Below are 23,285 nucleotides of genomic sequence, written 5' to 3'. Positions count from 1 at the left end.
TGTTTAGCAATTAATTTTTATTCTTTAAATTCGTAAAGAAGCAAAGTGGCGTCAAGTGAACGTAAATTTTTAATGTTATTTATTTTATCTTATTTCATTTTTTGTTTTATTATGATTATTGTTATTATTGAACATTTTTATTTAATTTCTTTATGTAATTATCATTATTTAACGTTTTAAAAAAAAATTTAAATGTATTTTATTTTGTATTTTATTATTGTTGTTAAACATTTTTTTATTTAAATTTTTTATTATTTATTTAACATTTTTCATTTGTATTTTATATTTTATTTTTTATTATTATTTTTGTGTATTATTAAACATTTTACGAATTTTTTTATTAATTTTTTATTACTGTTTGTTTAACGTTTAATTTTTATTTTATTTCTTTATTTTAGTTTTTATTATTATTGTTATTATTAAACATTTTTATTTCATTCTTATGATTATTTATTTAATGTTTTTCTTTTCATTTTCTTTTTATTCAATTTTTTATTAATATTTTGTTACCATTAAACATTTTTTTACCTTATTTTTTATAAGCATTATTTATTTAATATTTTATTTTTATTTTTGTATTTATTATTGTTATTAGACATTTTTCATTTTGTTGTTATTTTTATTTATTTTGTTTTTATTATTATTTATTTAACGTTTTTAATTTGTATCTTAGTTTATTTTTTATTTTAATTTTATTATTGTTATTAAACATTTTCATGTTTATTTGATTTATTTTGTATTATTATTATTGTTATTATTAAATGTAAAATGAAATATGTGAATAAAATGATTAAAAATGTTGGAAATCTGGTCCCACTGTGGTTTACAAGATGTAACGTAAAGCCTCCACAAGGGGGCGCTTATTTTTTTTAAAATTTAATTCTTAGTAATTTTGTCTACGACCCAACCAGAGAACAGAACAGCCCCGTCATGTGAGGAAACATCTGGGTCCCGGCCTGCACGAGCCGTGTTTTGCGAGGTCCCCAAAAGGGAGCGTGAATCCCTGCAGTTCCGATCTAAAATGCACCTCCGCACTGTATGAATGTATGAATGTAAATCTAACCTTCAGTTATCTTTATGTGGGGTGATCAGGACGGACCGGCGAGCGGCGGGTCGCCGAAGGACCGGGACGACGAGGACGCCAGAGAGCGCGAGCTGCAAACCGATGTCCTTCTGTGTGCGTTCGAAACGCTGGGAAAGTCCTGGCCCGGAAATCTAGAGACGCAGGGTAAGAACGGTGTACACACACACACACACACACACACACACACACACCCACACACACTCGATAGAACAGGATTAACCGTGTTTATAATGTGTGTGTGTGTGTGTGGCAGGTCGTTACCAGGCTGAAGTGTGCGGGCTGATGTGCGACAGGTTGAGACTGAGCACGTGGAGGGTCCAGCTGGGGGTTTTACACTGCATGAAGGCTTTCTATCAGAGGTGAGGCCACGCCCTGTTCAAAAGTATGTGGACGCCCCTCCTTCCTACATTACATTGCGCCTTCGTAGTCTAGATTGGCCTAGAAGTGGGTGGGAAATGAACGCTGGTATAGTCGCACACTATGTAGGACACTGGGTGCGGTTTGGGACCAGTTTCAACCATCGTTCTTCCTCCTGTAAATATTATATATGTATAAATGCTGGACCTAACTATTGCTAATTAATTATTAATAATTAAGGTCTTGTGTATTTTTAAAATTGTTTCTATATTATTAATATTTATGTAATGTTTTTCATTTTCTATTTTATTTTTTATTTTATTATTATTATTTAACCTTTTTCATTTCATTTTTACTTCATTATTATTATTATTATTATTATTATTATCATTACTTATTTAACGTTTTTATTTTTTATTTTATTTTTATTGTACTTTTATTTAATGTTTTTCATTTTTCATTTTTATTTTATTTTTTGTATTTTCTTTATTTTTTATTAGATTTTTATTTGATTGTTTACTTTATTATTAATATTGTTATTATTAATTTAACATTTTTTATTTAATTTTTTTTATTAATTCATTTTATTGTATTATTATTTAATGTTATTTATTATTTATTTAACGTTTTTTTTTTTTTTTTTTTTTTTTTATAATTCATTTTATTTTATTATTTAACGTTATTTTAATTATTTTATTATTTTTTTTTTTTTTGTATTTTCTTTATTTTTTATTTTTTTTTTATTTGATTGTTTACTTTATTATTAATATTGTTATTATTAATTTAAAGTTTTTTATTTTTCATTTTTAATTAATTCATTTTATTGTATTATTATTTAATGTTATTTATTATTTATTTAACGTTTTTAATTTTTATTTTTTTTATGTGTTTATTTATTTTTTTATTAAATTTTGTATTATTTTATATATATATAACATTGGTATAGTTGCACACTATGTAGGACACTGGGTGCGGTTTGGGACACAGCTCAACCTGAGAGCAACCTCAACCCAACAGGGGACTTAAACCAGCGACCTTTCGAATTAACCGTGTCTGTGTTGCAGGTTACTCCTCCTGGAGAAGGAGCACCAGAACGCCCCGCTCCTGACCGACCTCCTGACCGACACGTGCTCCTCGCTGGCGGTGCCGCTGGGTAATAATGAAGCTCAGCTCACGGAACGCGGGGCAGCGGGTTGCCAAGTAGACGTTTAATCCTTCTTTTTTATTGGCTCCTTCTCTTCCAGAGAACAAGAACTACTCGTCCGTCAGGACCGAGGCTCTGGCCGTTCTGGAGCTGCTCCTGAAGAGAATCGGAGGTAAGATCAGCACCCCGAGACCCGAAAGAGACCCGAGGGTGTGTTTAGAGACCTGAGGGTGTGTTTAGAGACCCGAAATAGACCTGAGGGTGCGTTCCGAGGCCCAAAAGAGACCTGAGGGTGTGTTTAGAGACCCGAAAGAGACCCGAGGGTGTATTTAGAGACCCAAAAGAGACCTGAGGGTGTGTTTAGAGACCCGAAAGAGACCCGAGGGTGTGTTTAGAGACCCAAGGGGGTGTTTAGAGACCCGAAATAGACCTGAGGGTGTGTTAAGAGACCTAAGGGTGTGTTTAGAGACCCGAAAGAGACCCGAGGGTGTGTTTAGAGACCTGAGGGTGTGTTTAGAGACCCGAGGGTGTGTTTAGAGACCCGAGGGTGTGTTTAGAGACCTGAGGGTGTGTTAAGAGACCTGAGGGTGTGTTTAGATACCCAAAAGAGACCTGAGGGTGTGTTTAGAGACCCGAAAGAGACCCGAGGGTGTGTTTAGAGACCTGTTGGTGTGTTTAGAGACCCGAGGGTGTGTTTAGAGACCTGTTGGTGTGTTTAGAGACCCGAGGGTGTGTTTAGAGACCTGTTGGTGTGTTTAGAGACCTGAGGGTGTGTTTAGATACCCGAAAGAGACCCGAGGGTGTGTTTAGAGACCTGTTGGTGTGTTTAGAGACCCGAGGGTGTGTTTAGAGACCTGTTGGTGTGTTTAGAGACCCGAGGGTGTGTTTAGAGACCTGTTGGTGTGTTTAGAGACCTGAGGGTGTGTTTAGATACCCAAAAGAGACCTGAGGGTGTGTTTAGAGACCCGAAAGAGACCCGAGGGTGTGTTTAGAGACCTGAGGGTGTGTTAAGAGACCTGAGGGTGTGTTTAGATACCCAAAAGAGACCTGTTGGTGTGTTTAGAGACCTGAGGGTGTGTTTAGATACCCAAAAGAGACCTGAGGGTGTGTTTAGAGACCCGAAAGAGACCCGAGGGTGTGTTTAGAGACCTGAGGGTGTGTTTAGAGACCCGAGGGTGTGTTTAGAGACCCGAGGGTGTGTTTAGAGACCTGAGGGTGTGTTAAGAGACCTGAGGGTGTGTTTAGATACCCAAAAGAGACCTGAGGGTGTGTTTAGAGACCCGAAAGAGACCCGAGGGTGTGTTTAGAGACCTGTTGGTGTGTTTAGAGACCCGAGGGTGTGTTTAGAGACCTGTTGGTGTGTTTAGAGACCCGAGGGTGTGTTTAGAGACCTGTTGGTGTGTTTAGAGACCCGAGGGTGTGTTTAGAGACCTGAGGGTGCGTTTAGATACCTGAAAGAGACCCGAGGGTGTTTAGAGACCCGAGGGTGGGTTTAGAGACCCGAAAGAGACCCGAGGGTGTGTTTAGAGACCCGAGGGTGTGTTTAGAGACCCGAGGGTGTGTTTAGAGACCTGAGGGTGTGTTAAGAGACCTGAGGGTGTGTTTAGATACCCAAAAGAGACCTGAGGGTGTGTTTAGAGACCCGAAAGAGACCCGAGGGTGTGTTTAGAGACCTGTTGGTGTGTTTAGAGACCCGAGGGTGTGTTTAGAGACCTGTTGGTGTGTTTAGAGACCCGAGGGTGTGTTTAGAGACCTGTTGGTGTGTTTAGAGACCTGAGGGTGTGTTTAGATACCCGAAAGAGACCCGAGGGTGTGTTTAGAGACCTGTTGGTGTGTTTAGAGACCCGAGGGTGTGTTTAGAGACCTGTTGGTGTGTTTAGAGACCCGAGGGTGTGTTTAGAGACCTGTTGGTGTGTTTAGAGACCTGAGGGTGTGTTTAGATACCCAAAAGAGACCTGAGGGTGTGTTTAGAGACCCGAAAGAGACCCGAGGGTGTGTTTAGAGACCTGAGGGTGTGTTAAGAGACCTGAGGGTGTGTTTAGATACCCAAAAGAGACCTGTTGGTGTGTTTAGAGACCTGAGGGTGTGTTTAGATACCCAAAAGAGACCTGAGGGTGTGTTTAGAGACCCGAAAGAGACCCGAGGGTGTGTTTAGAGACCTGTTGGTGTGTTTAGAGACCTGAGGGTGTGTTTAGAGACCCGAAAGAGACCCGAGGGTGTGTTTAGAGACCTGTTGGTGTGTTTAGAGACCCGAGGGTGTGTTTAGAGACCTGTTGGTGTGTTTAGAGACCTGAGGGTGTGTTTAGAGACCCGAAAGAGACCCGAAAGAGACCCGAGGGTGTGTTTAGAGACCTGTTGGTGTGTTTAGAGACCTGAGGGTGTGTTTAGAGACCTGAGGGTGCGTTTAGAGACCCGAGGGTGTGTTTAGAGACCTGTTGGTGTGTTTAGAGACCCGAGGGTGTGTTTAGAGACCTGAGGGTGCGTTTAGATACCTGAAAGAGACCCGAGGGTGGGTTTAGAGACCCGAAAGAGACCCGAGGATGTTTAGAGACCCGAGGGTGTGTTTAGAGACCCGAGGGTGTGTTTAGAGACCTGAGGGTGTGTTTAGAGACCCGAAAGAGACCCGAGGGTGTGTTTAGAGACCTGTTGGTGTGTTTAGAGACCTGAGGGTGTGTTTAGAGACCCGAAAGAGACCCGAAAGAGGCCCGAGGGTGTGTTTAGAGACCTGTTGGTGTGTTTAGAGACCTGAGGGTGTGTTTAGAGACCTGAGGGTGCGTTTAGATACCTGAAAGAGACCCGAGGGTGTGTTTAGAGACCTGAGGGTGTGTTTAGAGACCCGAGGGTGTGTTTAGAGACCTGAGGGTGTGTTTAGATACCCAAAAGAGACCTGAGGGTGTGTTTAGAGACCCGAAAGAGACCCGAGGGTGTGTTTAGAGACCTGTTGGTGTGTTTAGAGACCTGAGGGTGTGTTTAGAGACCCGAAAGAGACCCGAAAGAGACCCGAGGGTGTGTTTAAAGACCTGTTGGTGTGTTTAGAGACCTGAGGGTGTGTTTAGAGACCTGAGGGTGCGTTTAGATACCCGAAAGAGACCCGAGGGTGTGTTTAGAGACCTTTTGGTGTGTTTAGAGACCTGAGGGTGTGTTTAGATACCCAAAAGAGACCTGAGGGTGTGTTTAGAGACCCGAAAGAGACCCGAGGGTGTGTTTAGAGACCTGAGGGTGTGTTTAGAGACCTGAGGGTGTGTTTAGATACCCAAAAGAGACCTGAGGGTGTGTTTAGAGACCCGAAAGAGTCCCGAGGGTGTGTTTAGAGACCCGAGGGTGTGTTTAGAGACCTGTTGGTGTGTTTAGAGATCCGAGGGTGTGTTTAGAGACCTGTTGGTGTGTTTAGAGACCTGAGGGTGTGTTTAGAGACCCGAGGGTGTGTTTAGAGACCTGTTGGTGTGTTTAGAGACCTGAGGGTGTGTTTAGAGACCTGAGGGTGTGTTTAGAGACCCGAAAGAGACCCGAGGGTGTGTTTAGAGACCTGTTGGTGTGTTTAGAGACCTGAGGGTGTGTTTAGAGATCCGAGGGTGTGTTTAGAGACCTGTTGGTGTGTTTAGAGACCTGTTGGTGTGTTTAGAGACCCGAGGGTGTGTTTAGAGACCTGTTGGTGTGTTTAGAGACCCGAGGGTGTGTTTAGAGACCCGAGGGTGTGTTTAGAGACCTGAGGGTGTGTTTAGAGACCCGAAAGAGACCCGAGGGTGTGTTTAGAGACCTGTTGGTGTGTTTAGAGACCTGAGGGTGTGTTTAGAGACCCGAAAGAGACCCGAAAGAGACCCGAGGGTGTGTTTAGAGACCTGTTGGTGTGTTTAGAGACCTGAGGGTGTGTTTAGAGACCTGAGGGTGCGTTTAGAGACCCGAGGGTGTGTTTAGAGACCTGTTGGTGTGTTTAGAGACCCGAGGGTGTGTTTAGAGACCTGAGGGTGCGTTTAGATACCTGAAAGAGACCCGAGGGTGTTTAGAGACCCGAGGGTGGGTTTAGAGACCCGAAAGAGACCCGAGGGTGTGTTTAGAGACCCGAGGGTGTGTTTAGAGACCTGAGGGTGTGTTTAGATACCCAAAAGAGACCTGAGGGTGTGTTTAGAGACCCGAAAGAGACCCGAGGGTGTGTTTAGAGACCTGTTGGTGTGTTTAGAGACCTGAGGGTGTGTTTAGAGACCCGAAAGAGACCCGAAAGAGACCCGAAAGAGACCCGAGGGTGTGTTTAGAGACCTGTTGGTGTGTTTAGAGACCTGAGGGTGTGTTTAGAGACCAGAGGGTGCGTTTAGATACCTGAAAGAGACCCGAGGGTGTGTTTAGAGACCTGAGGGTGTGTTTAGAGACCCGAGGGTGTGTTTAGAGACCTGAGGGTGTGTTTAGAGACCTGAGGGTGTGTTTAGATACCCAAAAGAGACCTGAGGGTGTGTTTAGAGACCCGAAAGAGACCCGAGGGTGTGTTTAGAGACCTGTTGGTGTGTTTAGAGACCTGAGGGTGTGTTTAGAGACCCGAAAGAGACCCGAGGGTGTGTTTAGAGACCTGTTGGTGTGTTTAGAGACCTGAGGGTGTGTTTAGAGACCTGAGGGTGCGTTTAGATACCCAAAAGAGACCTGAGGGTGTGTTTAGAGACCCGAAAGAGACCCGAGGGTGTGTTTAGAGACCTTTTGGTGTGTTTAGAGACCTGAGGGTGTGTTTAGATACCCAAAAGAGACCTGAGGGTGTGTTTAGAGACCCGAAAGAGACCCGAGGGTGTGTTTAGAGACCCGAGGGTGTGTTTAGAGACCTGAGGGTGTGTTTAGAGACCTGAGGGTGTGTTTAGATACCCAAAAGAGACCTGAGGGTGTGTTTAGAGACCCGAAAGAGACCCGAGGGTGTGTTTAGAGACCCGAGGGTGTGTTTAGAGACCTGTTGGTGTGTTTAGAGACCTGAGGGTGTGTTTAGAGACCCGAAAGAGACCCGAAAGAGACCCGAGGGTGTGTCTAGAGACCTGTTGGTGTGTTTAGAGACCTGAGGGTGTGTTTAGAGACCTGAGGGTGCGTTTAGATACCCAAAAGAGACCTGAGGGTGTGTTTAGAGACCCGAAAGAGACCCGAGGGTGTGTTTAGAGACCTGTTGGTGTGTTTAGATACCCAAAAGAGACCTGAGGGTGTGTTTAGAGACCCGAAAGAGACCCGAGGGTGTGTTTAGAGACCTGAGGGTGTGTTTAGATACCCAAAAGAGACCTGAGGGTGTGTTTAGAGACCCGAAAGAGACCCGAGGGTGTGTTTAGAGACCCGAGGGTGTGTTTAGAGACCTGAGGGTGTGTTTAGAGACCTGAGGGTGTGTTTAGATACCCAAAAGAGACCTGAGGGTGTGTTTAGAGACCCGAAAGAGACCCGAGGGTGTGTTTAGAGACCCAAGGGTGTGTTTAGAGACCTGTTGGTGTGTTTAGAGACCTGAGGGTGTGTTTAGATACCCAAAAGAGACCTGAGGGTGTGTTTAGATACCCAAAAGAGACCTGAGGGTGTGTTTAGAGACCCGAAAGAGACCCGAGGGTGTGTTTAGAGACCTGTTGGTGTGTTTAGAGACCTGAGGGTGTGTTTAGAGACCCGAAAGAGACCCGAAAGAGACCCGAGGGTGTGTTTAGAGACCTGTTGGTGTGTTTAGAGACCTGAGGGTGTGTTTAGATACCCAAAAGAGACCTGAGGGTGTGTTTAGAGACCCGAAAGAGACCCGAGGGTGTGTTTAGAGACCTGTTGGTGTGTTTAGAGACCTGAGGGTGTGTTTAGATACCCAAAAGAGACCTGAGGGTGTGTTTAGAGACCCGAAAGAGACCCGAGGGTGTGTTTAGAGACCTGTTGGTGTGTTTAGAGACCTGAGGGTGTGTTTAGAGACCTGAGGGTGCGTTTAGATACCTGAAAGAGACCCGAGGGTGTGTTTAGAGACCTGTTGGTGTGTTTAGAGACCTGAGGGTGTGTTTAGAGACCCAAAAGAGACCCGAGGGTGTGTTTAGAGACCCGAGGGTGTGTTTAGAGACCCGAGGGTGTGTTTAGAGACCCGAAAGAGACCCTAGGGTGTGTTTAGAGACCTGTTGGTGTGTTTAGAGACCTGAGGGTGTGTTTAGAGACCCGAGGGTGTGTTTAGAGACCTGAGGGTGTGTTTAGAGACCCGAGGGTGTGTTTAGAGACCTGTTGGTGTGTTTAGAGACCTGAGGGTGTGTTTAGAGACCCGAAAGAGACCCGAAAGAGACCCGAGGGTGTGTTTAGAGACCTGTTGGTGTGTTTAGAGACCTGAGGGTGTGTTTAGATACCCAAAAGAGACCTGAGGGTGTGTTTAGAGACCCGAAAGAGACCCGAGGGTGTGTTTAGAGACCTGTTGGTGTGTTTAGAGACCTGAGGGTGTGTTTAGATACCCAAAAGAGACCTGAGGGTGTGTTTAGAGACCCGAAAGAGACCCGAGGGTGTGTTTAGAGACCTGTTGGTGTGTTTAGAGACCTGAGGGTGTGTTTAGAGACCTGAGGGTGCGTTTAGATACCTGAAAGAGACCCGAGGGTGTGTTTAGAGACCTGTTGGTGTGTTTAGAGACCTGAGGGTGTGTTTAGAGACCCAAAAGAGACCCGAGGGTGTGTTTAGAGACCCGAGGGTGTGTTTAGAGACCCGAGGGTGTGTTTAGAGACCCGAAAGAGACCCTAGGGTGTGTTTAGAGACCTGTTGGTGTGTTTAGAGACCTGAGGGTGTGTTTAGAGACCCGAGGGTGTGTTTAGAGACCTGAGGGTGTGTTTAGAGACCCGAGGGTGTGTTTAGAGACCTGTTGGTGTGTTTAGAGACCTGAGGGTGTGTTTAGAGACCCGAAAGAGACCTGAAAGAGACCCGAGGGTGTGTTTAGAGACCTGTTGGTGTGTTTAGAGACCTGAGGGTGTGTTTAGATACCCAAAAGAGACCTGAGGGTGTGTTTAGAGACCCGAAAGAGACCCGAGGGTGTGTTTAGAGACCTGTTTGTGTTTAGAGACCTGAGGGTGTGTTTAGATACCCAAAAGAGACCTGAGGGTGTGTTTAGAGACCCGAAAGAGACCCGAGGGTGTGTTTAGAGACCTGTTGGTGTGTTTAGAGACCTGAGGGTGTGTTTAGAGACCTGAGGGTGCGTTTAGATACCTGAAAGAGACCCGAGGGTGTGTTTAGAGACCTGTTGGTGTGTTTAGAGACCTGAGGGTGTGTTTAGAGACCCAAAAGAGACCCGAGGGTGTGTTTAGAGACCCGAGGGTGTGTTTAGAGACCCGAGGGTGTGTTTAGAGACCCGAGGGTGTGTTTAGAGACCCGAAAGAGACCCTAGGGTGTGTTTAGAGACCTGTTGGTGTGTTTAGAGACCTGAGGGTGTGTTTAGAGACCCGAGGGTGTGTTTAGAGACCTGAGGGTGTGTTTAGAGACCCGAGGGTGTGTTTAGAGACCTGTTGGTGTGTTTAGAGACCTGAGGGTGTGTTTAGAGACCCGAAAGAGACCCGAAAGAGACCCGAGGGTGTGTTTAGAGACCTGTTGGTGTGTTTAGAGACCTGAGGGTGTGTTTAGATACCCAAAAGAGACCTGAGGGTGTGTTTAGAGACCCGAAAGAGACCCGAGGGTGTGTTTAGAGACCTGTTGGTGTGTTTAGAGACCTGAGGGTGTGTTTAGATACCCAAAAGAGACCTGAGGGTGTGTTTAGAGACCCGAAAGAGACCCGAGGGTGTGTTTAGAGACCTGTTGGTGTGTTTAGAGACCTGAGGGTGTGTTTAGAGACCTGAGGGTGCGTTTAGATACCTGAAAGAGACCCGAGGGTGTGTTTAGAGACCTGTTGGTGTGTTTAGAGACCTGAGGGTGTGTTTAGAGACCCAAAAGAGACCCGAGGGTGTGTTTAGAGACCCGAGGGTGTGTTTAGAGACCCGAGGGTGTGTTTAGAGACCCGAAAGAGACCCTAGGGTGTGTTTAGAGACCTGTTGGTGTGTTTAGAGACCCGAGGGTGTGTTTAGAGACCTGAGGGTGTGTTTAGAGACCCGAGGGTGTGTTTAGAGACCTGTTGGTGTGTTTAGAGACCTGAGGGTGTGTTTAGAGACCCGAAAGAGACCTGAAAGAGACCCGAGGGTGTGTTTAGAGACCTGTTGGTGTGTTTAGAGACCTGAGGGTGTGTTTAGATACCCAAAAGAGACCTGAGGGTGTGTTTAGAGACCCGAAAGAGACCCGAGGGTGTGTTTAGAGACCTGTTGGTGTGTTTAGAGACCTGAGGGTGTGTTTAGATACCCAAAAGAGACCTGAGGGTGTGTTTAGAGACCCGAAAGAGACCCGAGGGTGTGTTTAGAGACCTGTTGGTGTGTTTAGAGACCTGAGGGTGTGTTTAGAGACCTGAGGGTGCGTTTAGATACCTGAAAGAGACCCGAGGGTGTGTTTAGAGACCTGTTGGTGTGTTTAGAGACCTGAGGGTGTGTTTAGAGACCCAAAAGAGACCCGAGGGTGTGTTTAGAGACCCGAGGGTGTGTTTAGAGACCCGAGGGTGTGTTTAGAGACCCGAGGGTTTAGAGACCTGAGGGTGCGTTTAGAGACCTGAGGGTGTGTTTAGAGACCCAAAAGAGACCCGAGGGTGCACTTATAGACCTAGATGAGACCAGACCCGAAAGGCATCCTAATAAATTCCGGCGCTCTGGCTCGTCCGTGTACACGTCACTGTTTGAACTTTTGATGTTTGACGTCAGAACTAATGTGTGTGTGTGTGTGTGTGTGTGTGTGTGTGTGTGTGTGTGTGTGTGTGTGCGTGCGTGCAGACAGCGACCAGTGGGACCGCCTGTCGGAGAAGAGCCGCCAGCAGCTCCAGCGCTCCCTGGCCACCATGGAAACGGACAGCCGGCCCGAGCTGAAGGACAAGGCCCAGACCCTCAGGAGGAAGATCCAGGGTCTGCCGTGAGGGTTCACGTCTAACCAAAACGCACCCTATGGTGCGAACCTGCTGACTAAAACTTGCACTGGGAATACTCTGCTGCTCGCTGATACGGGCGGGACACACTCCACTGGTTGTATGGGTATTATGGGACGCAGAGATGGGCGGAGGTTATAACGCTTGCATGTTACGAGGTTCGGTCTTTTAGGAAAAATAAACTGCTGTTTTTGTTCCCCAGTCGAAATAAAAGCGTCCAAACATTTATGAAACGTGGCTGAAGTGATGGTGTGTTATTGATGTACTGATGAGCCAAAACGTTCCAGCGGTTTAGAGAAGGTCCCGTCCTGTGGGAAGCGTCCTCAGACGAGCGGGATTTGTTCTGGTTGCCATTACTGCAGAAAATCCCACGTCACAAAGTTGTGTAGACTGGACTAGACTGGGTGTAATCGTCTCCTATCACCTCTAGGTGGGAGCGTCTCATCGCAGCGAAAACAGCTCAGGGTTCCCACCCATTTCCCAATAAACACCAAGGTTCCAGGAAACCAGAACCCAACCAGTTCCAGAACCAGAGTTCTTTTGGTGAAAAAGCGCAATAGAGGTCGCTTAATGGACGTCCTACACGCTTTCAGTCAGGTGTCCGAATACTTCCGGTCATGTGGCGTACAATGAGCATGATGAATCCGATTCCTCACCAACCCCTGCCACGCCCTTTCATTATACAGAATACTTCATTATAAGGTACATTTAATATCAGAAATTAATACTTAAGTTTAATATTAGAAATGACTTAATATCAGAAAATTACTTTTAATACTTAAGCACATTTAATATCAGAAATTACTTTTAATACTTAAGCACATTTAATATCAGAAATGACTTTTAATACTTAAACACATTTAATATTAGAAATGACTTAATATCAGAAAATTACTTTTAATACTTAAGCACATTTAATATCAGAAATGACTTTTAATACTTAAACACATTTAATATCAGAAATGACTTTTAATACTTAAACACATTTAATATCAGAAAATTACTTTTAATACTTAAGCACATTTAATATCAGAAATGACTTTTAATATCAGAAAATTACTTTTAATATTGAAGTACATTTAATATCAGAAATTACATTTAATATCAGAAATGAGTTAATACTTAAACACATTTAATATCAGAAATGACTTTTAATACTTAAACACATTTAATATCAGAAATGACTTTTAATACTTAAACACATTTAATATCAGAAATGACTTAATACTTAAACACATTTAATATCAGAAATGACTTAATACTTAAACACATTTAATATCAGAAATGACTTTTAATACTTAAACACATTTAATATCAGAAATGACTTTTAATATCAGAAATTACTTTTAATACTTAAGCACATTTAATATCAGAAATGACTTTTAATATCAGAAATGACTTTTAATACTTAAACACATTTAATATCAGAAATGACTTTTAATATCAGAAATGACTTTTAATACTTTAGCACATTTAATATCAGAAATGACTTTTAATATCAGAAATGACTTTTAATATCAGAAATGACTTTTAATACTTAAACACATTTAATATCAGAAATGACTTTTAATATCAGAAATGACTTTTAATACTTAAACACATTTAATATCAGAAATGACTTTTAATACTTAAGCACATTTAATATCAGAAATGACTTTTAATACTTAAACACATTTAATATCAGAAATGACTTTTAATACTTAAACACATTTAATATCAGAAATGACTTTTAATACTTAAACACATTTAATATCAGAAATGACTTAATACTTAAACACATTTAATATCAGAAATGACTTAATACTTAAACACATTTAATATCAGAAATGACTTTTAATACTTAAACACATTTAATATCAGAAATGACTTTTAATATCAGAAATTACTTTTAATACTTAAGCACATTTAATATCAGAAATGACTTTTAATATCAGAAATGACTTTTAATACTTAAACACATTTAATATCAGAAATGACTTTTAATATCAGAAATGACTTTTAATACTTTAGCACATTTAATATCAGAAATGACTTTTAATATCAGAAATGACTTTTAATATCAGAAATGACTTTTAATACTTAAACACATTTAATATCAGAAATGACTTTTAATATCAGAAATGACTTTTAATACTTAAACACATTTAATATCAGAAATGACTTTTAATACTTAAGCACATTTAATATCAGAAATGACTTTTAATACTTAAACACATTTAATATCAGAAATGACTTTTAATACTTAAACACATTTAATATCAGAAATGACTTTTAATACTTAAACACATTTAATATCAGAAATTACTTTTAATACTTAAACACATTTAATATCAGAAAATTACTTTTAATATTGAAGTACATTTAATATCAGAAATTAATACTTAAGTATGTTTAATATTAGAAATGACTTAATATCAGAAAATTACTTTTAATACTTAAGCACATTTAATATCAGAAATGACTTTTAATATCAGAAATTACTTTTAATACTTAAGCACATTTAATATCAGAAATGACTTTTAATATCAGAAATGACTTTTAATACTTAAACACATTTAATATCAGAAATGACTTTTAATATCAGAAATGACTTAATATTGAAGTACATTTAATATCAGAAATTAATACTTAAGTATGTTTAATATTAGAAATGACTTAATATCAGAAAATTACTTTTAATACTTAAGCACATTTAATATCAGAAATGACTTTTAATATCAGAAAATTACTTTTAATACTTAAGCACATTTAATATCAGAAATGACATTTAATATCAGAAATGACTTAATATCAGAAATGACTTTTAATACTTAAACAAATTTAATATCAGAAATTACTTTTAATATCAGAAAATTACTTTTAATATTGAAGTACATTTAATATCAGAAATTAATACTTAAGTATGTTTAATATTAGAAATGACTTTTAATACTTAACTACATTTAATATTAGAAATTACATTTAATATCAGAAATGACTTTTAATACTTAACTACATTTAATATCAGAAATTACTTTATATCAGAAAATTACTTTTAATATCAGAAAATTACTTTTAATACTTAAGCACATTTAATATCAGAAATGACTTAATATCAGAAATGACTTTTAATACTTAAACAAATTTAATATCAGAAATTACTTTTAATATCAGAAAATTACTTTTAATATTGAAGTACATTTAATATCAGAAATTAATACTTAAGTATGTTTAATATTAGAAATGACTTTTAATACTTAACTACATTTAATATTAGAAATTACATTTAATATCAGAAATGACTTTTAATATCAGAAAATTACTTTTAATACTTAAGCACATTAAATATCAGAAAATTACTTTTAATACTTAACTACATTTAATATCAGAAATTACTTTATATCAGAAAATTACTTTTAATATCAGAAAATTACTTTTAATACTTAAGCACATTAAATATCAGAAAATTACTTTTTTTTTTTTTTTACTCTATTTTTATTGGGATTTAACAGTGAATACAATGAGAGAGAAAAACAAAACAATAACAAAAAATACAGAGAAGGCAGATCTTGAACTGTCAGGGATTACTGTTAAGTTACACTTCCTTAAATGTCCTTATCATTGATATTAATAGTCCTTGAGGTTATAACAGGGATGGATCGTTGACATTACAGAAAGATATACAGTTCCCATTTTAAGTCAGACAAAGCATAGGCCTTTATACACAGATAAATAATGTACAAATTATTATAAAGGAGTAAATAAATCAGCTCAGAGCAATGTATGATTTCCAGTTTCCCCAGTATTTTTCAAATCTTTTAGCAGTGTGTCTCAGTGAAAACGTCATTCGTTCCATGACATAAATCTCCTGATTTCAACCCATTCTGAAATTGTCGGGGAATCTTTGCTTAGCCATTTCCTAGTTATGGCTTTTTTGCTACCTGCTAATAATATTTGTAACAGGTATCTATCTTGTTGTGTCAATTCAACAGGCACGTTTCCCAGGCAAATGACACTGAAATTCAAATCTAATTCGAAATTGATTATTAATCTTATCTCCTTTACCACATTTTCTCAATAAGTAGAAATGTTTGGGCATTCCCAGAAGATATGAAAATGATTAGCTGACCTATTACCACACATTCTCCAGCACTGTCCATGTAGGGGGTTCTTACTTTGTAGTTTTTTAATTTTGGGGGTTATAAAGAACATTAAAATATTTTTCCAAGTAAATTCCCTCCAAAGACCTGAGCTAGAGGTAGAGGACAGTGTTTTGCATATATTTAACCAGTCATCCTCAGTTAACTTTATATTAGCCTCTTTCTCCCATTTTGATTTAACATACATTGTGGAAATACCCTTTTCAAACTGTAGAGATGAATATATCCTAGAGATCAATCCTCGATTAGTGCTCCCTTTATATGAGTCAGTAAATATCTTAATTAAAGTCATTCCCCTTTCTCCCACCGTTTTAATGTTTTTATCAAAGTAATGTCTAAGTTGAAGATATCTAAACTTGGTTTTTCCAAGTTGTATTTGATTGTAAGTTGTTGATAACTATCTATACCCCCTTTGGAAGATATTGTACAGTATGATGTAATACCCTCATTTATCCAATGCTTGAATCTACTATCTATTTTAGCTGGTGTAAATTCTGAATCAAACGCTGCCCAGCGTAAAGTTCGTGCATTTCTTTCAAATTCTGGGTCTTTGATTTCTTTGTACCAAATACTTAAGGGGACTGCAATCCATATATTCATTTGATCCAAATGTTTCTTTATGAGATTTTTGTCACCTAATATAGATGGTAGGGGGATATTTATTTGACTTTGTTCTAAGGCTTTCCATTTCGCCTCATGTTCCGGGTCACACCAGCATACCAAGAAACTTAATTGGGCCGCTCTGTAATAATCTTCTAAACAGGGCAAGGCCAATCCACCCTGTTCCCTGGATAACTGTAATGTCTGTAATCGAATTCTTGGTTTTTGATTTCCCCAAACAAAAGTTGAGATCATTCTTTTCCACTCATGAAATTGTTTGAGAGGTACTTCCACAGGCAATGATTGAAAAAGAAAAAGCAGCCTAGGTAATATATTCATTTTTATAACATCTATTCTGTTGGACATACTCATTGGTAACAGGGACCAACGACTTAGGTCTGTTTTAATTCCGGCTGTTATTGGGATGTAGTTTTGTTTGTAGATGTCAGATAAGTCCCTCGGTATTTGCACCCCTAGGTACTTAATTGTAGTACTTTCCCATTTAAATATTTGTCTTTTATTACTTTTTACCTTTTTATAGTTAATAATAATAATAATAATACATTTTATTTATATAGCGCTTTTCAAGATACTCAAAGACGCTTTACATAAGACAAATAATCAAAACAAATACGTACATACACCATACAAATCATAGTACAAAATCAAAATAGTACATCAACATCAAGAATAATTAAGATAAAAACAAAGAGAGCAGCATAAGACAGTTCATTAAAAATGAGCTAAATTATGAGAGAGAACAACAAATATAGAACAATTTCTTAAAATTAGACAGAAACAGGACAGATTCACATGCAATCAGGAAACTGAAAACTTTACAAGTTTTAGGATCTAGGACTTCACATTTCTGTCGTGATCTAAGTATAAAAACTATTAAAAAGAATAGCAAAAATAAAAGCATTTATTTCGTGTTGTTACAAGTTAAATGCCATTTTGAATAGATGAGTTTTGAGAAGTGACTTGAATTTGGACAGGCAATTAGAGAGGATAAAAAGTAAGAATTTGGAATTCTAAAAAAAATTCTTAAAAAAAGTAAGAATTTCTTAAAAGTAAGAATTTGGGTTTTGTGTAAATTTAGCTTGTAGCCTGAATAGGTTCCGAATTTTTTGAGCAAAGATAACATTTTAGGTAGACTTGAATCAGGTTTAGTCAGGGTCAAAAGTATGTCATCTGCGTATAAGCATATCTTATATTCTGTTTTCTTGATTAACACACCTGTTATGTCTTTATCCTCTCTAATTGCCTGCGCTAGGGGTTCAATAAAGAGGGCAAAAAGTGTGGGACTAAGCGGGCATCCTCTTTCGAGGGATATAGTTTTGGATAAATTTCCATTTATTTTAATCCTGGCTGTTGGAAAATAATACAAGGATTTCAGACAATTAATCAACTGATCATTAAAACCAAATTGTTTAAGAACTAAATATAGATATTCCCATCGGACAGAATCAAATGCCTTCTCGGCATCCAAACCGAGAACCAACGAGTCTAGGTTACTGTTTGATCAATAAGGTGAAGAGTTCGTCCTACATTGTCCTGGGTGCGTCTATTTTTAACAAAACCAGTTTGATCTGTGTCTATCAGGTCAGGAACTATATCCTCCAATCTTTTTGCTAATATTGAAGCAAATAACCTGTAATCCATATTTAGAACAGAGATGGGTCTATATGAACCACAATCAGTTTTATCTTTACCCGTTTTAGGGATTACTGAGATTATTGCCTGTCTCCATGACAGAGGGGGGACTCCTCCCTTGAGAACATAATTAAAACAGTCTTTAAGTAATGGTATTAATATTTTTCTGAAAGTCTTATACCACTCTGATGGGTATAGTTAGTTTTCAATCTAGATATAGCATTATTTATTTCTTCTTCTGTTATCTCGTGAGTTAATGTTCTATTTTGTTCTGTTCCTATCGATGGTAAATCTAGAGATATCAAAAATTGAGATGTGTCTTCTAATTCAGCTGCTGGAGGTTGGGTGTATAGTCTTGTGTAGTATGCTTCAAAGTATGTCTTCCAATTTGTCACTCATTTTATTAGTCTGGGGATCTTTTATTTTGAGTATAAATCTATCTGCTTCTTGTTTACGTAGTCTCCATGCCAACAATTTTTTTTAATTTGGGTCCGTTATCATAAAAATGTTGTTTAATTAATTTCAATTTCCTTTCAATTTGATTGTCATATAAATCATTTAAAAGTTGCTTTGTATTTAGAATCTGGTTTAAAATGCTGGTTTCACTATGTATCATATGTTTATTTTCGAGGTCTTTTAATTTTTCAGTCAAGTCTCTAATTTGTTTTTCTTTTTCCGCATCCCACAATATATTAGGAGTTACCATTCCATTATTATTATCGAACATATAGTCTTTAAATTCACTTTTTATATCTTTTAGACATTGAGGATCATTCAGAAGACTAGTATTAAGTCTCCATAAGGTCTCTTTGGGTTTATTGTCTAAGTGTAGTGTTAAATATACCCCTGCATGATCGGAGATGTCCCTTACCCCTATATCACACTTTTGAATTCTGTGTCTATCTAAATTAAACATAAAAAAAGAATCAATTCTTGTATAAACTGAGGTGAAAATCCCTCCATATATCTACCAAGCCTGATTCCTTAAGCAGTTTATTGATGTATGTTGCTTCGGGATATATCTTTCTTGTTCTACTCGAGGAATCTAATGGGGGGTGCAAATGGATATTCCAGTCTCCACCACATATCAATACACCTACCGCTTCCAAAGATATCATGTTGAATTTTTTTTTAATCAGCTGTTTATTGTTGCCTGGTGGTCTATATACATTCAACAGTGTAATTTCTTTATGATCGAGAAAACCCTTATAACCATTATAAAACGCCCCTCTTTATCAGTGATCTGTGAGGAAAACTGGAAATTCACTCTATTTGGAATAAGTATAGCAACCCCCCTTGTGTTTATATTGCTGGTGATACATTTCACTTATCCAAAAAAGAAAAACTTCTACCTAGATATTTAAGTACCTGAAGATGCCCTGAACAAAGAGTCTGCCTAAACATTAAAACAACACTTAACTTACAGAACATATTTGACAATGAAGACCTCCAAATCCGAAGTGTAAACTCAACTTCTAGATCGGGAAGGGAAGCCCTTGAACCTAAAGCGGTTCCCCCTGGTGCCACCTGATGATCAGTCTGACCACTTGGGATCAGAGCAGTGCACATAAAACGCAAACATCAATTACCAGACATGTGGTCGGATTCAACGGCTTAATTCAACAAAAGGAAATTATCGTGAGTCTTTTATATTGAGTCTTGTGTTGTGTCGTTGTGGTGGCGGTAAGCCTTTAGCTTCTCCTGGATGTGTAATAGGCGAGCCTCTCGGTGCCGGCGCGACGTTCCGCCCGCCGGCTCCCACGAGAGTCGTCTCATTCTCGCTGAGAGTGCACCTCGCTCAGGAACCTCATCCTCCAGGGAGTCCATTCCCCTTTTCCTCAAATCTTCCCTTGCTTCAGTTGGATTATTGTAGACGATTGGCCCCGTATCAAAAAAGACCCTGAGTTTCGCTGGGTAAAGCGTTTGAAAACGGAGCCCCTTTTCTTTAAGCGCTTTTCTGATGGAGGGAAAAGGCCTTTCTTTTCTTGAGTGTCTCAGCTGGATAATCTTGCTCAAAAAACACTCTCCTGCCGCTGTAGTGGATCTCTTTTTTTTTTCCAGCTCTCTGGTTTTATATTCCTGGAAACAGACCACAATGGACCTCGGGTTGGAACCCCGCGGTGGTTTCGGTCCGAGGGATCGGTGGCAGCGCTGCATAGCGAGAACTGCGTTAGGGAGGGATAGTTCGGTCGTGATAAGCTTCTCCAGAAAAACGTCCATATCGTCGCCCTCCGCTCCCTCTGAGATCCCATGTATCCGTATGTTGTTCCTGCGTGAACGCGCCTCTAGGTCTGTTAGCTGGGCTTGGAGATTCTCCTGAAGCTCCAAAGTGTGGGAGAGTACCTGTTTAGCTTCGGCGCTCCACTCCTCCATTTCGGCTAGACCGATAGAGTTCAGCTTCTGGTTGACTTCTTCTCTAAAGTCTGCAAGCTCTCTTTTCAACAGTACCACCGTTTCGCTGAGCTCCTTCTTCACATCTGAACGAACGCCCTTTATCTCGGCGATTATGTTAGCTTGGATAGTTTCCATAGTTTGTTGTTCCGCTGCTAGCGCGCCGCCAGCGTCCTCGTCGGCGTTTCCGCTTTCATTCGTGGATTTCTCGTCAGATGTCATGTTTTGTTGTAAATTTCCTCGTCTTTCTTTTGTGCCCCCCTTCCATGACACAAAAAACAACTTTTCTCTATGAATACTTAGTATTTATCAAAAGGGGGGGTAAGACCGTCTGGGAGCCTCAAACTTATGCTGCTGTCCGTATCTGCGCCATACCGGAAGTCCCAGAAAATTACTTTTAATACTTAAGTACATTTAATATTAGAAATGACTTTATATCAGAAAATTACTTTTAATATCAGAAAATTACTTTTAATACTTAAGCACATTAAATATCAGAAAATTACTTTTAATACTTAACTACATTTAATATCAGAAATGACTTTTAATACTTAAGCACATTTAATATCAGAAATGACTTTTAATACTTAAGCACATTTAATATCAGAAATGACTTTTAATACTTAACTACATTTAATATCAGAAAGTTACTTAAAAATACTAATAGTAATAATATTAGACAATTAAGAAAAATACTTTTAATACTTAAGCACATTAAATATCAGAAATGACTTTTAATACTTAACTACATTTAATATCAGAAATGACTTTTAATACTTAACTACATTTAATATCAGAAATGACTTTTAATACTTAAGCACATTTAATATCAGAAATGACTTTTAATACTTAAGTACATTAAATATCAGAAATTACTTATATCAGAAAATTACTTTTAATACTTAAGTAATTTCTGATATTAAAAGTCATTTCTGATATTAAAAGTAATTTCTGATATTTAATATACAGGGTGGGCCATTTATATGGATACACCTAAATAAAATGGGAATGGTTGGTGATATTAACTTCCTGTTTGTGGCACATTAGTATATGGGAGGGGGAAAACTTTTCAAGATGGGTGGTGACCATGGTGGCCATTTTGAAGTCGGCCATTTTGGATCCAACTTTAGTTTTTTCAATGGGAAGAGGGTCATGTGACACATCAAACTTATTGAGAATTTCACAAGAAAAACAATGGTGTGCTTGGTTTTAACGTAACTTTATTCTTTCATGAGTTATTTACAAGCTTCTCTTTGTTTACAGCCATTGACATGTCGCAGAGGTTAACACGTGAGGAGCGGATAGAAATTGTGTTGATGTCTGGTGAACGCAGTACCCGGGTCATTGCACCAGATTTCAATGCGAGACACCGTACGAGACCACCCATCTCCCATGCTACAGTTAGCAAACTGCTTGCCAAGTTTCGTGAAACTGGTTCAGTGTTCCCCCTCCTTGGATCACCACCTTATCGTGGTGGAGGGGTTTGCGTGCTTGAATGATCCCAGGAGCTATGTTGTCTGGGGCAAAAGCTCCTGGTAGGGTCTCCCAAGGCAAATTGGTCCTCGGTGACAAGTCAGACAAAGAGTGGTCCAAAGAACCTCTATGAAGAAAAATAACAGGAACCTGTGTACCCTGCCCGGATTAGGGTTACCGGGACCCCACCCTGGAGCCAGGCCCGGGGGAGGGGTTCGCCAGCGAGCGCCTGGTGGTCGGGTACTCTCCCATGGTACCCGACCGGGCCCAGCCCGAAGGAGTTACATGGGTCCCCCCTCCCATGGACTCACCACTTGTGGGAGGGGTAGTAATGGGGGTTCGGTGCATTGTGGATCGGGCAGTGACCGGAGGCGGGAGCCTTGGCGTCACGATCCCCGGCTGCTAAAACTGGCTTTTGGAACTTGGAATGTTACCTCACTGGCGGGGAAGGAGCCCGAGTTGGTGCGGGAGGTTGAGAGATACCGACTAGATATAGTCGGGCTCACCTCAACGCACATCTCGGGCTCTGGAACCAATCTCCTTGAGAGGTGCTGGACCCTGTTCTTTTCTGGAGTTGCCCATGGTGAGAGGCGTCGAGCAGGTGTGGGTCTTCTCGTAGCCCCTCAGTTTGACGCATGTACGCTGGGTTTTTTTTCCGGTGGACGAGAAGTTACCCTAATATCAGAAAATTACTTTTAATACTTAAATATTAAAAGTAATTTTCTGATATTTAATGTGCTTAAATATTAAAAGTAATTTTCTGATATTTAATGTGCTTAAGTACATTTAATATCAGAAATGACTTAATATCAGAAAATTACTTTTAATATTGAAGTACATTAAATATCAGAAAATTACTTTTAATACTTAAGTACATTTAATATCAGAAAATAATACTTAAGTACATTTAATATTAGAAATTACATTTAATATCAGAAATGACTTAATATCAGAAAATTACTTTTAATACTTAAGCACATTTAATATCAGAAAATAATACTTAAGTACATTTAATATTAGAAATTACATTTAATATCAGAAATGACTTAATATCAGAAAATTACTTTTAATACTTAAGCACATTTAATATCAGAAATTAATACTTAAGTATGTTTAATATTAGAAATGACTATCAGAAAATTACTTTTAATACTTAAGTACATTTAATATCAGAAAGTTACTTAAAAATACTAATAGTAATAATAGACAATTAAGAAAAATACTTTTCATACTTAAGTAATTTCTGACATTGTCATTTCTGATATTTAATGTACTAAAGTAGTAAAAGTAATTTTCTGTTAAGTAATTTCTGATATTAAAAGTAATTTTCTGATATTAAGTCATTTCTGATATTAAAAGTACTTATCAGAAAATTACTTTTACTACTTTAGTACATTTAATATCAGAAAAATACTTTTAATACTTAAGTACATTAAATATCAGAAACTACTTATATCAGAAATTACTTTTAATACTTAAGTACATTTAATATCAGAAAATTACTTTGAATAC

General features: G+C 39.0%; 1 protein-coding gene across 2 annotated transcripts in view; it reads left to right on the top strand.

Annotated features, from left to right (window-relative positions):
• Positions 1-11,750, top strand: part of ecpas (Ecm29 proteasome adaptor and scaffold) — a 61,553-nt gene extending 49,803 nt beyond the window's left edge. For both annotated transcript variants that reach the window (XM_063008154.1, XM_063008153.1), the window contains 5 exons: positions 1,093-1,228; positions 1,338-1,443; positions 2,506-2,594; positions 2,686-2,757; positions 11,369-11,750. In XM_063008154.1, the coding sequence (XP_062864224.1) occupies positions 1,093-1,228; positions 1,338-1,443; positions 2,506-2,594; positions 2,686-2,757; positions 11,369-11,508 (543 nt within the window). In that variant the 3' untranslated portion in view covers positions 11,509-11,750. The remainder of the gene's footprint in view (positions 1-1,092; positions 1,229-1,337; positions 1,444-2,505; positions 2,595-2,685; positions 2,758-11,368) is intronic.
• The last annotated feature ends 11,535 nt before the right edge of the window (positions 11,751-23,285 follow it).

The sequence above is a fragment of the Trichomycterus rosablanca genome, chromosome 14 (assembly GCF_030014385.1).
Source record: "Trichomycterus rosablanca isolate fTriRos1 chromosome 14, fTriRos1.hap1, whole genome shotgun sequence".
NCBI lineage: Eukaryota > Metazoa > Chordata > Actinopteri > Siluriformes > Trichomycteridae > Trichomycterus > Trichomycterus rosablanca.
The sequence above is the reverse complement of the archived record's forward strand: the minus strand, read 5'-3'. Positions and strand labels throughout refer to the sequence as shown.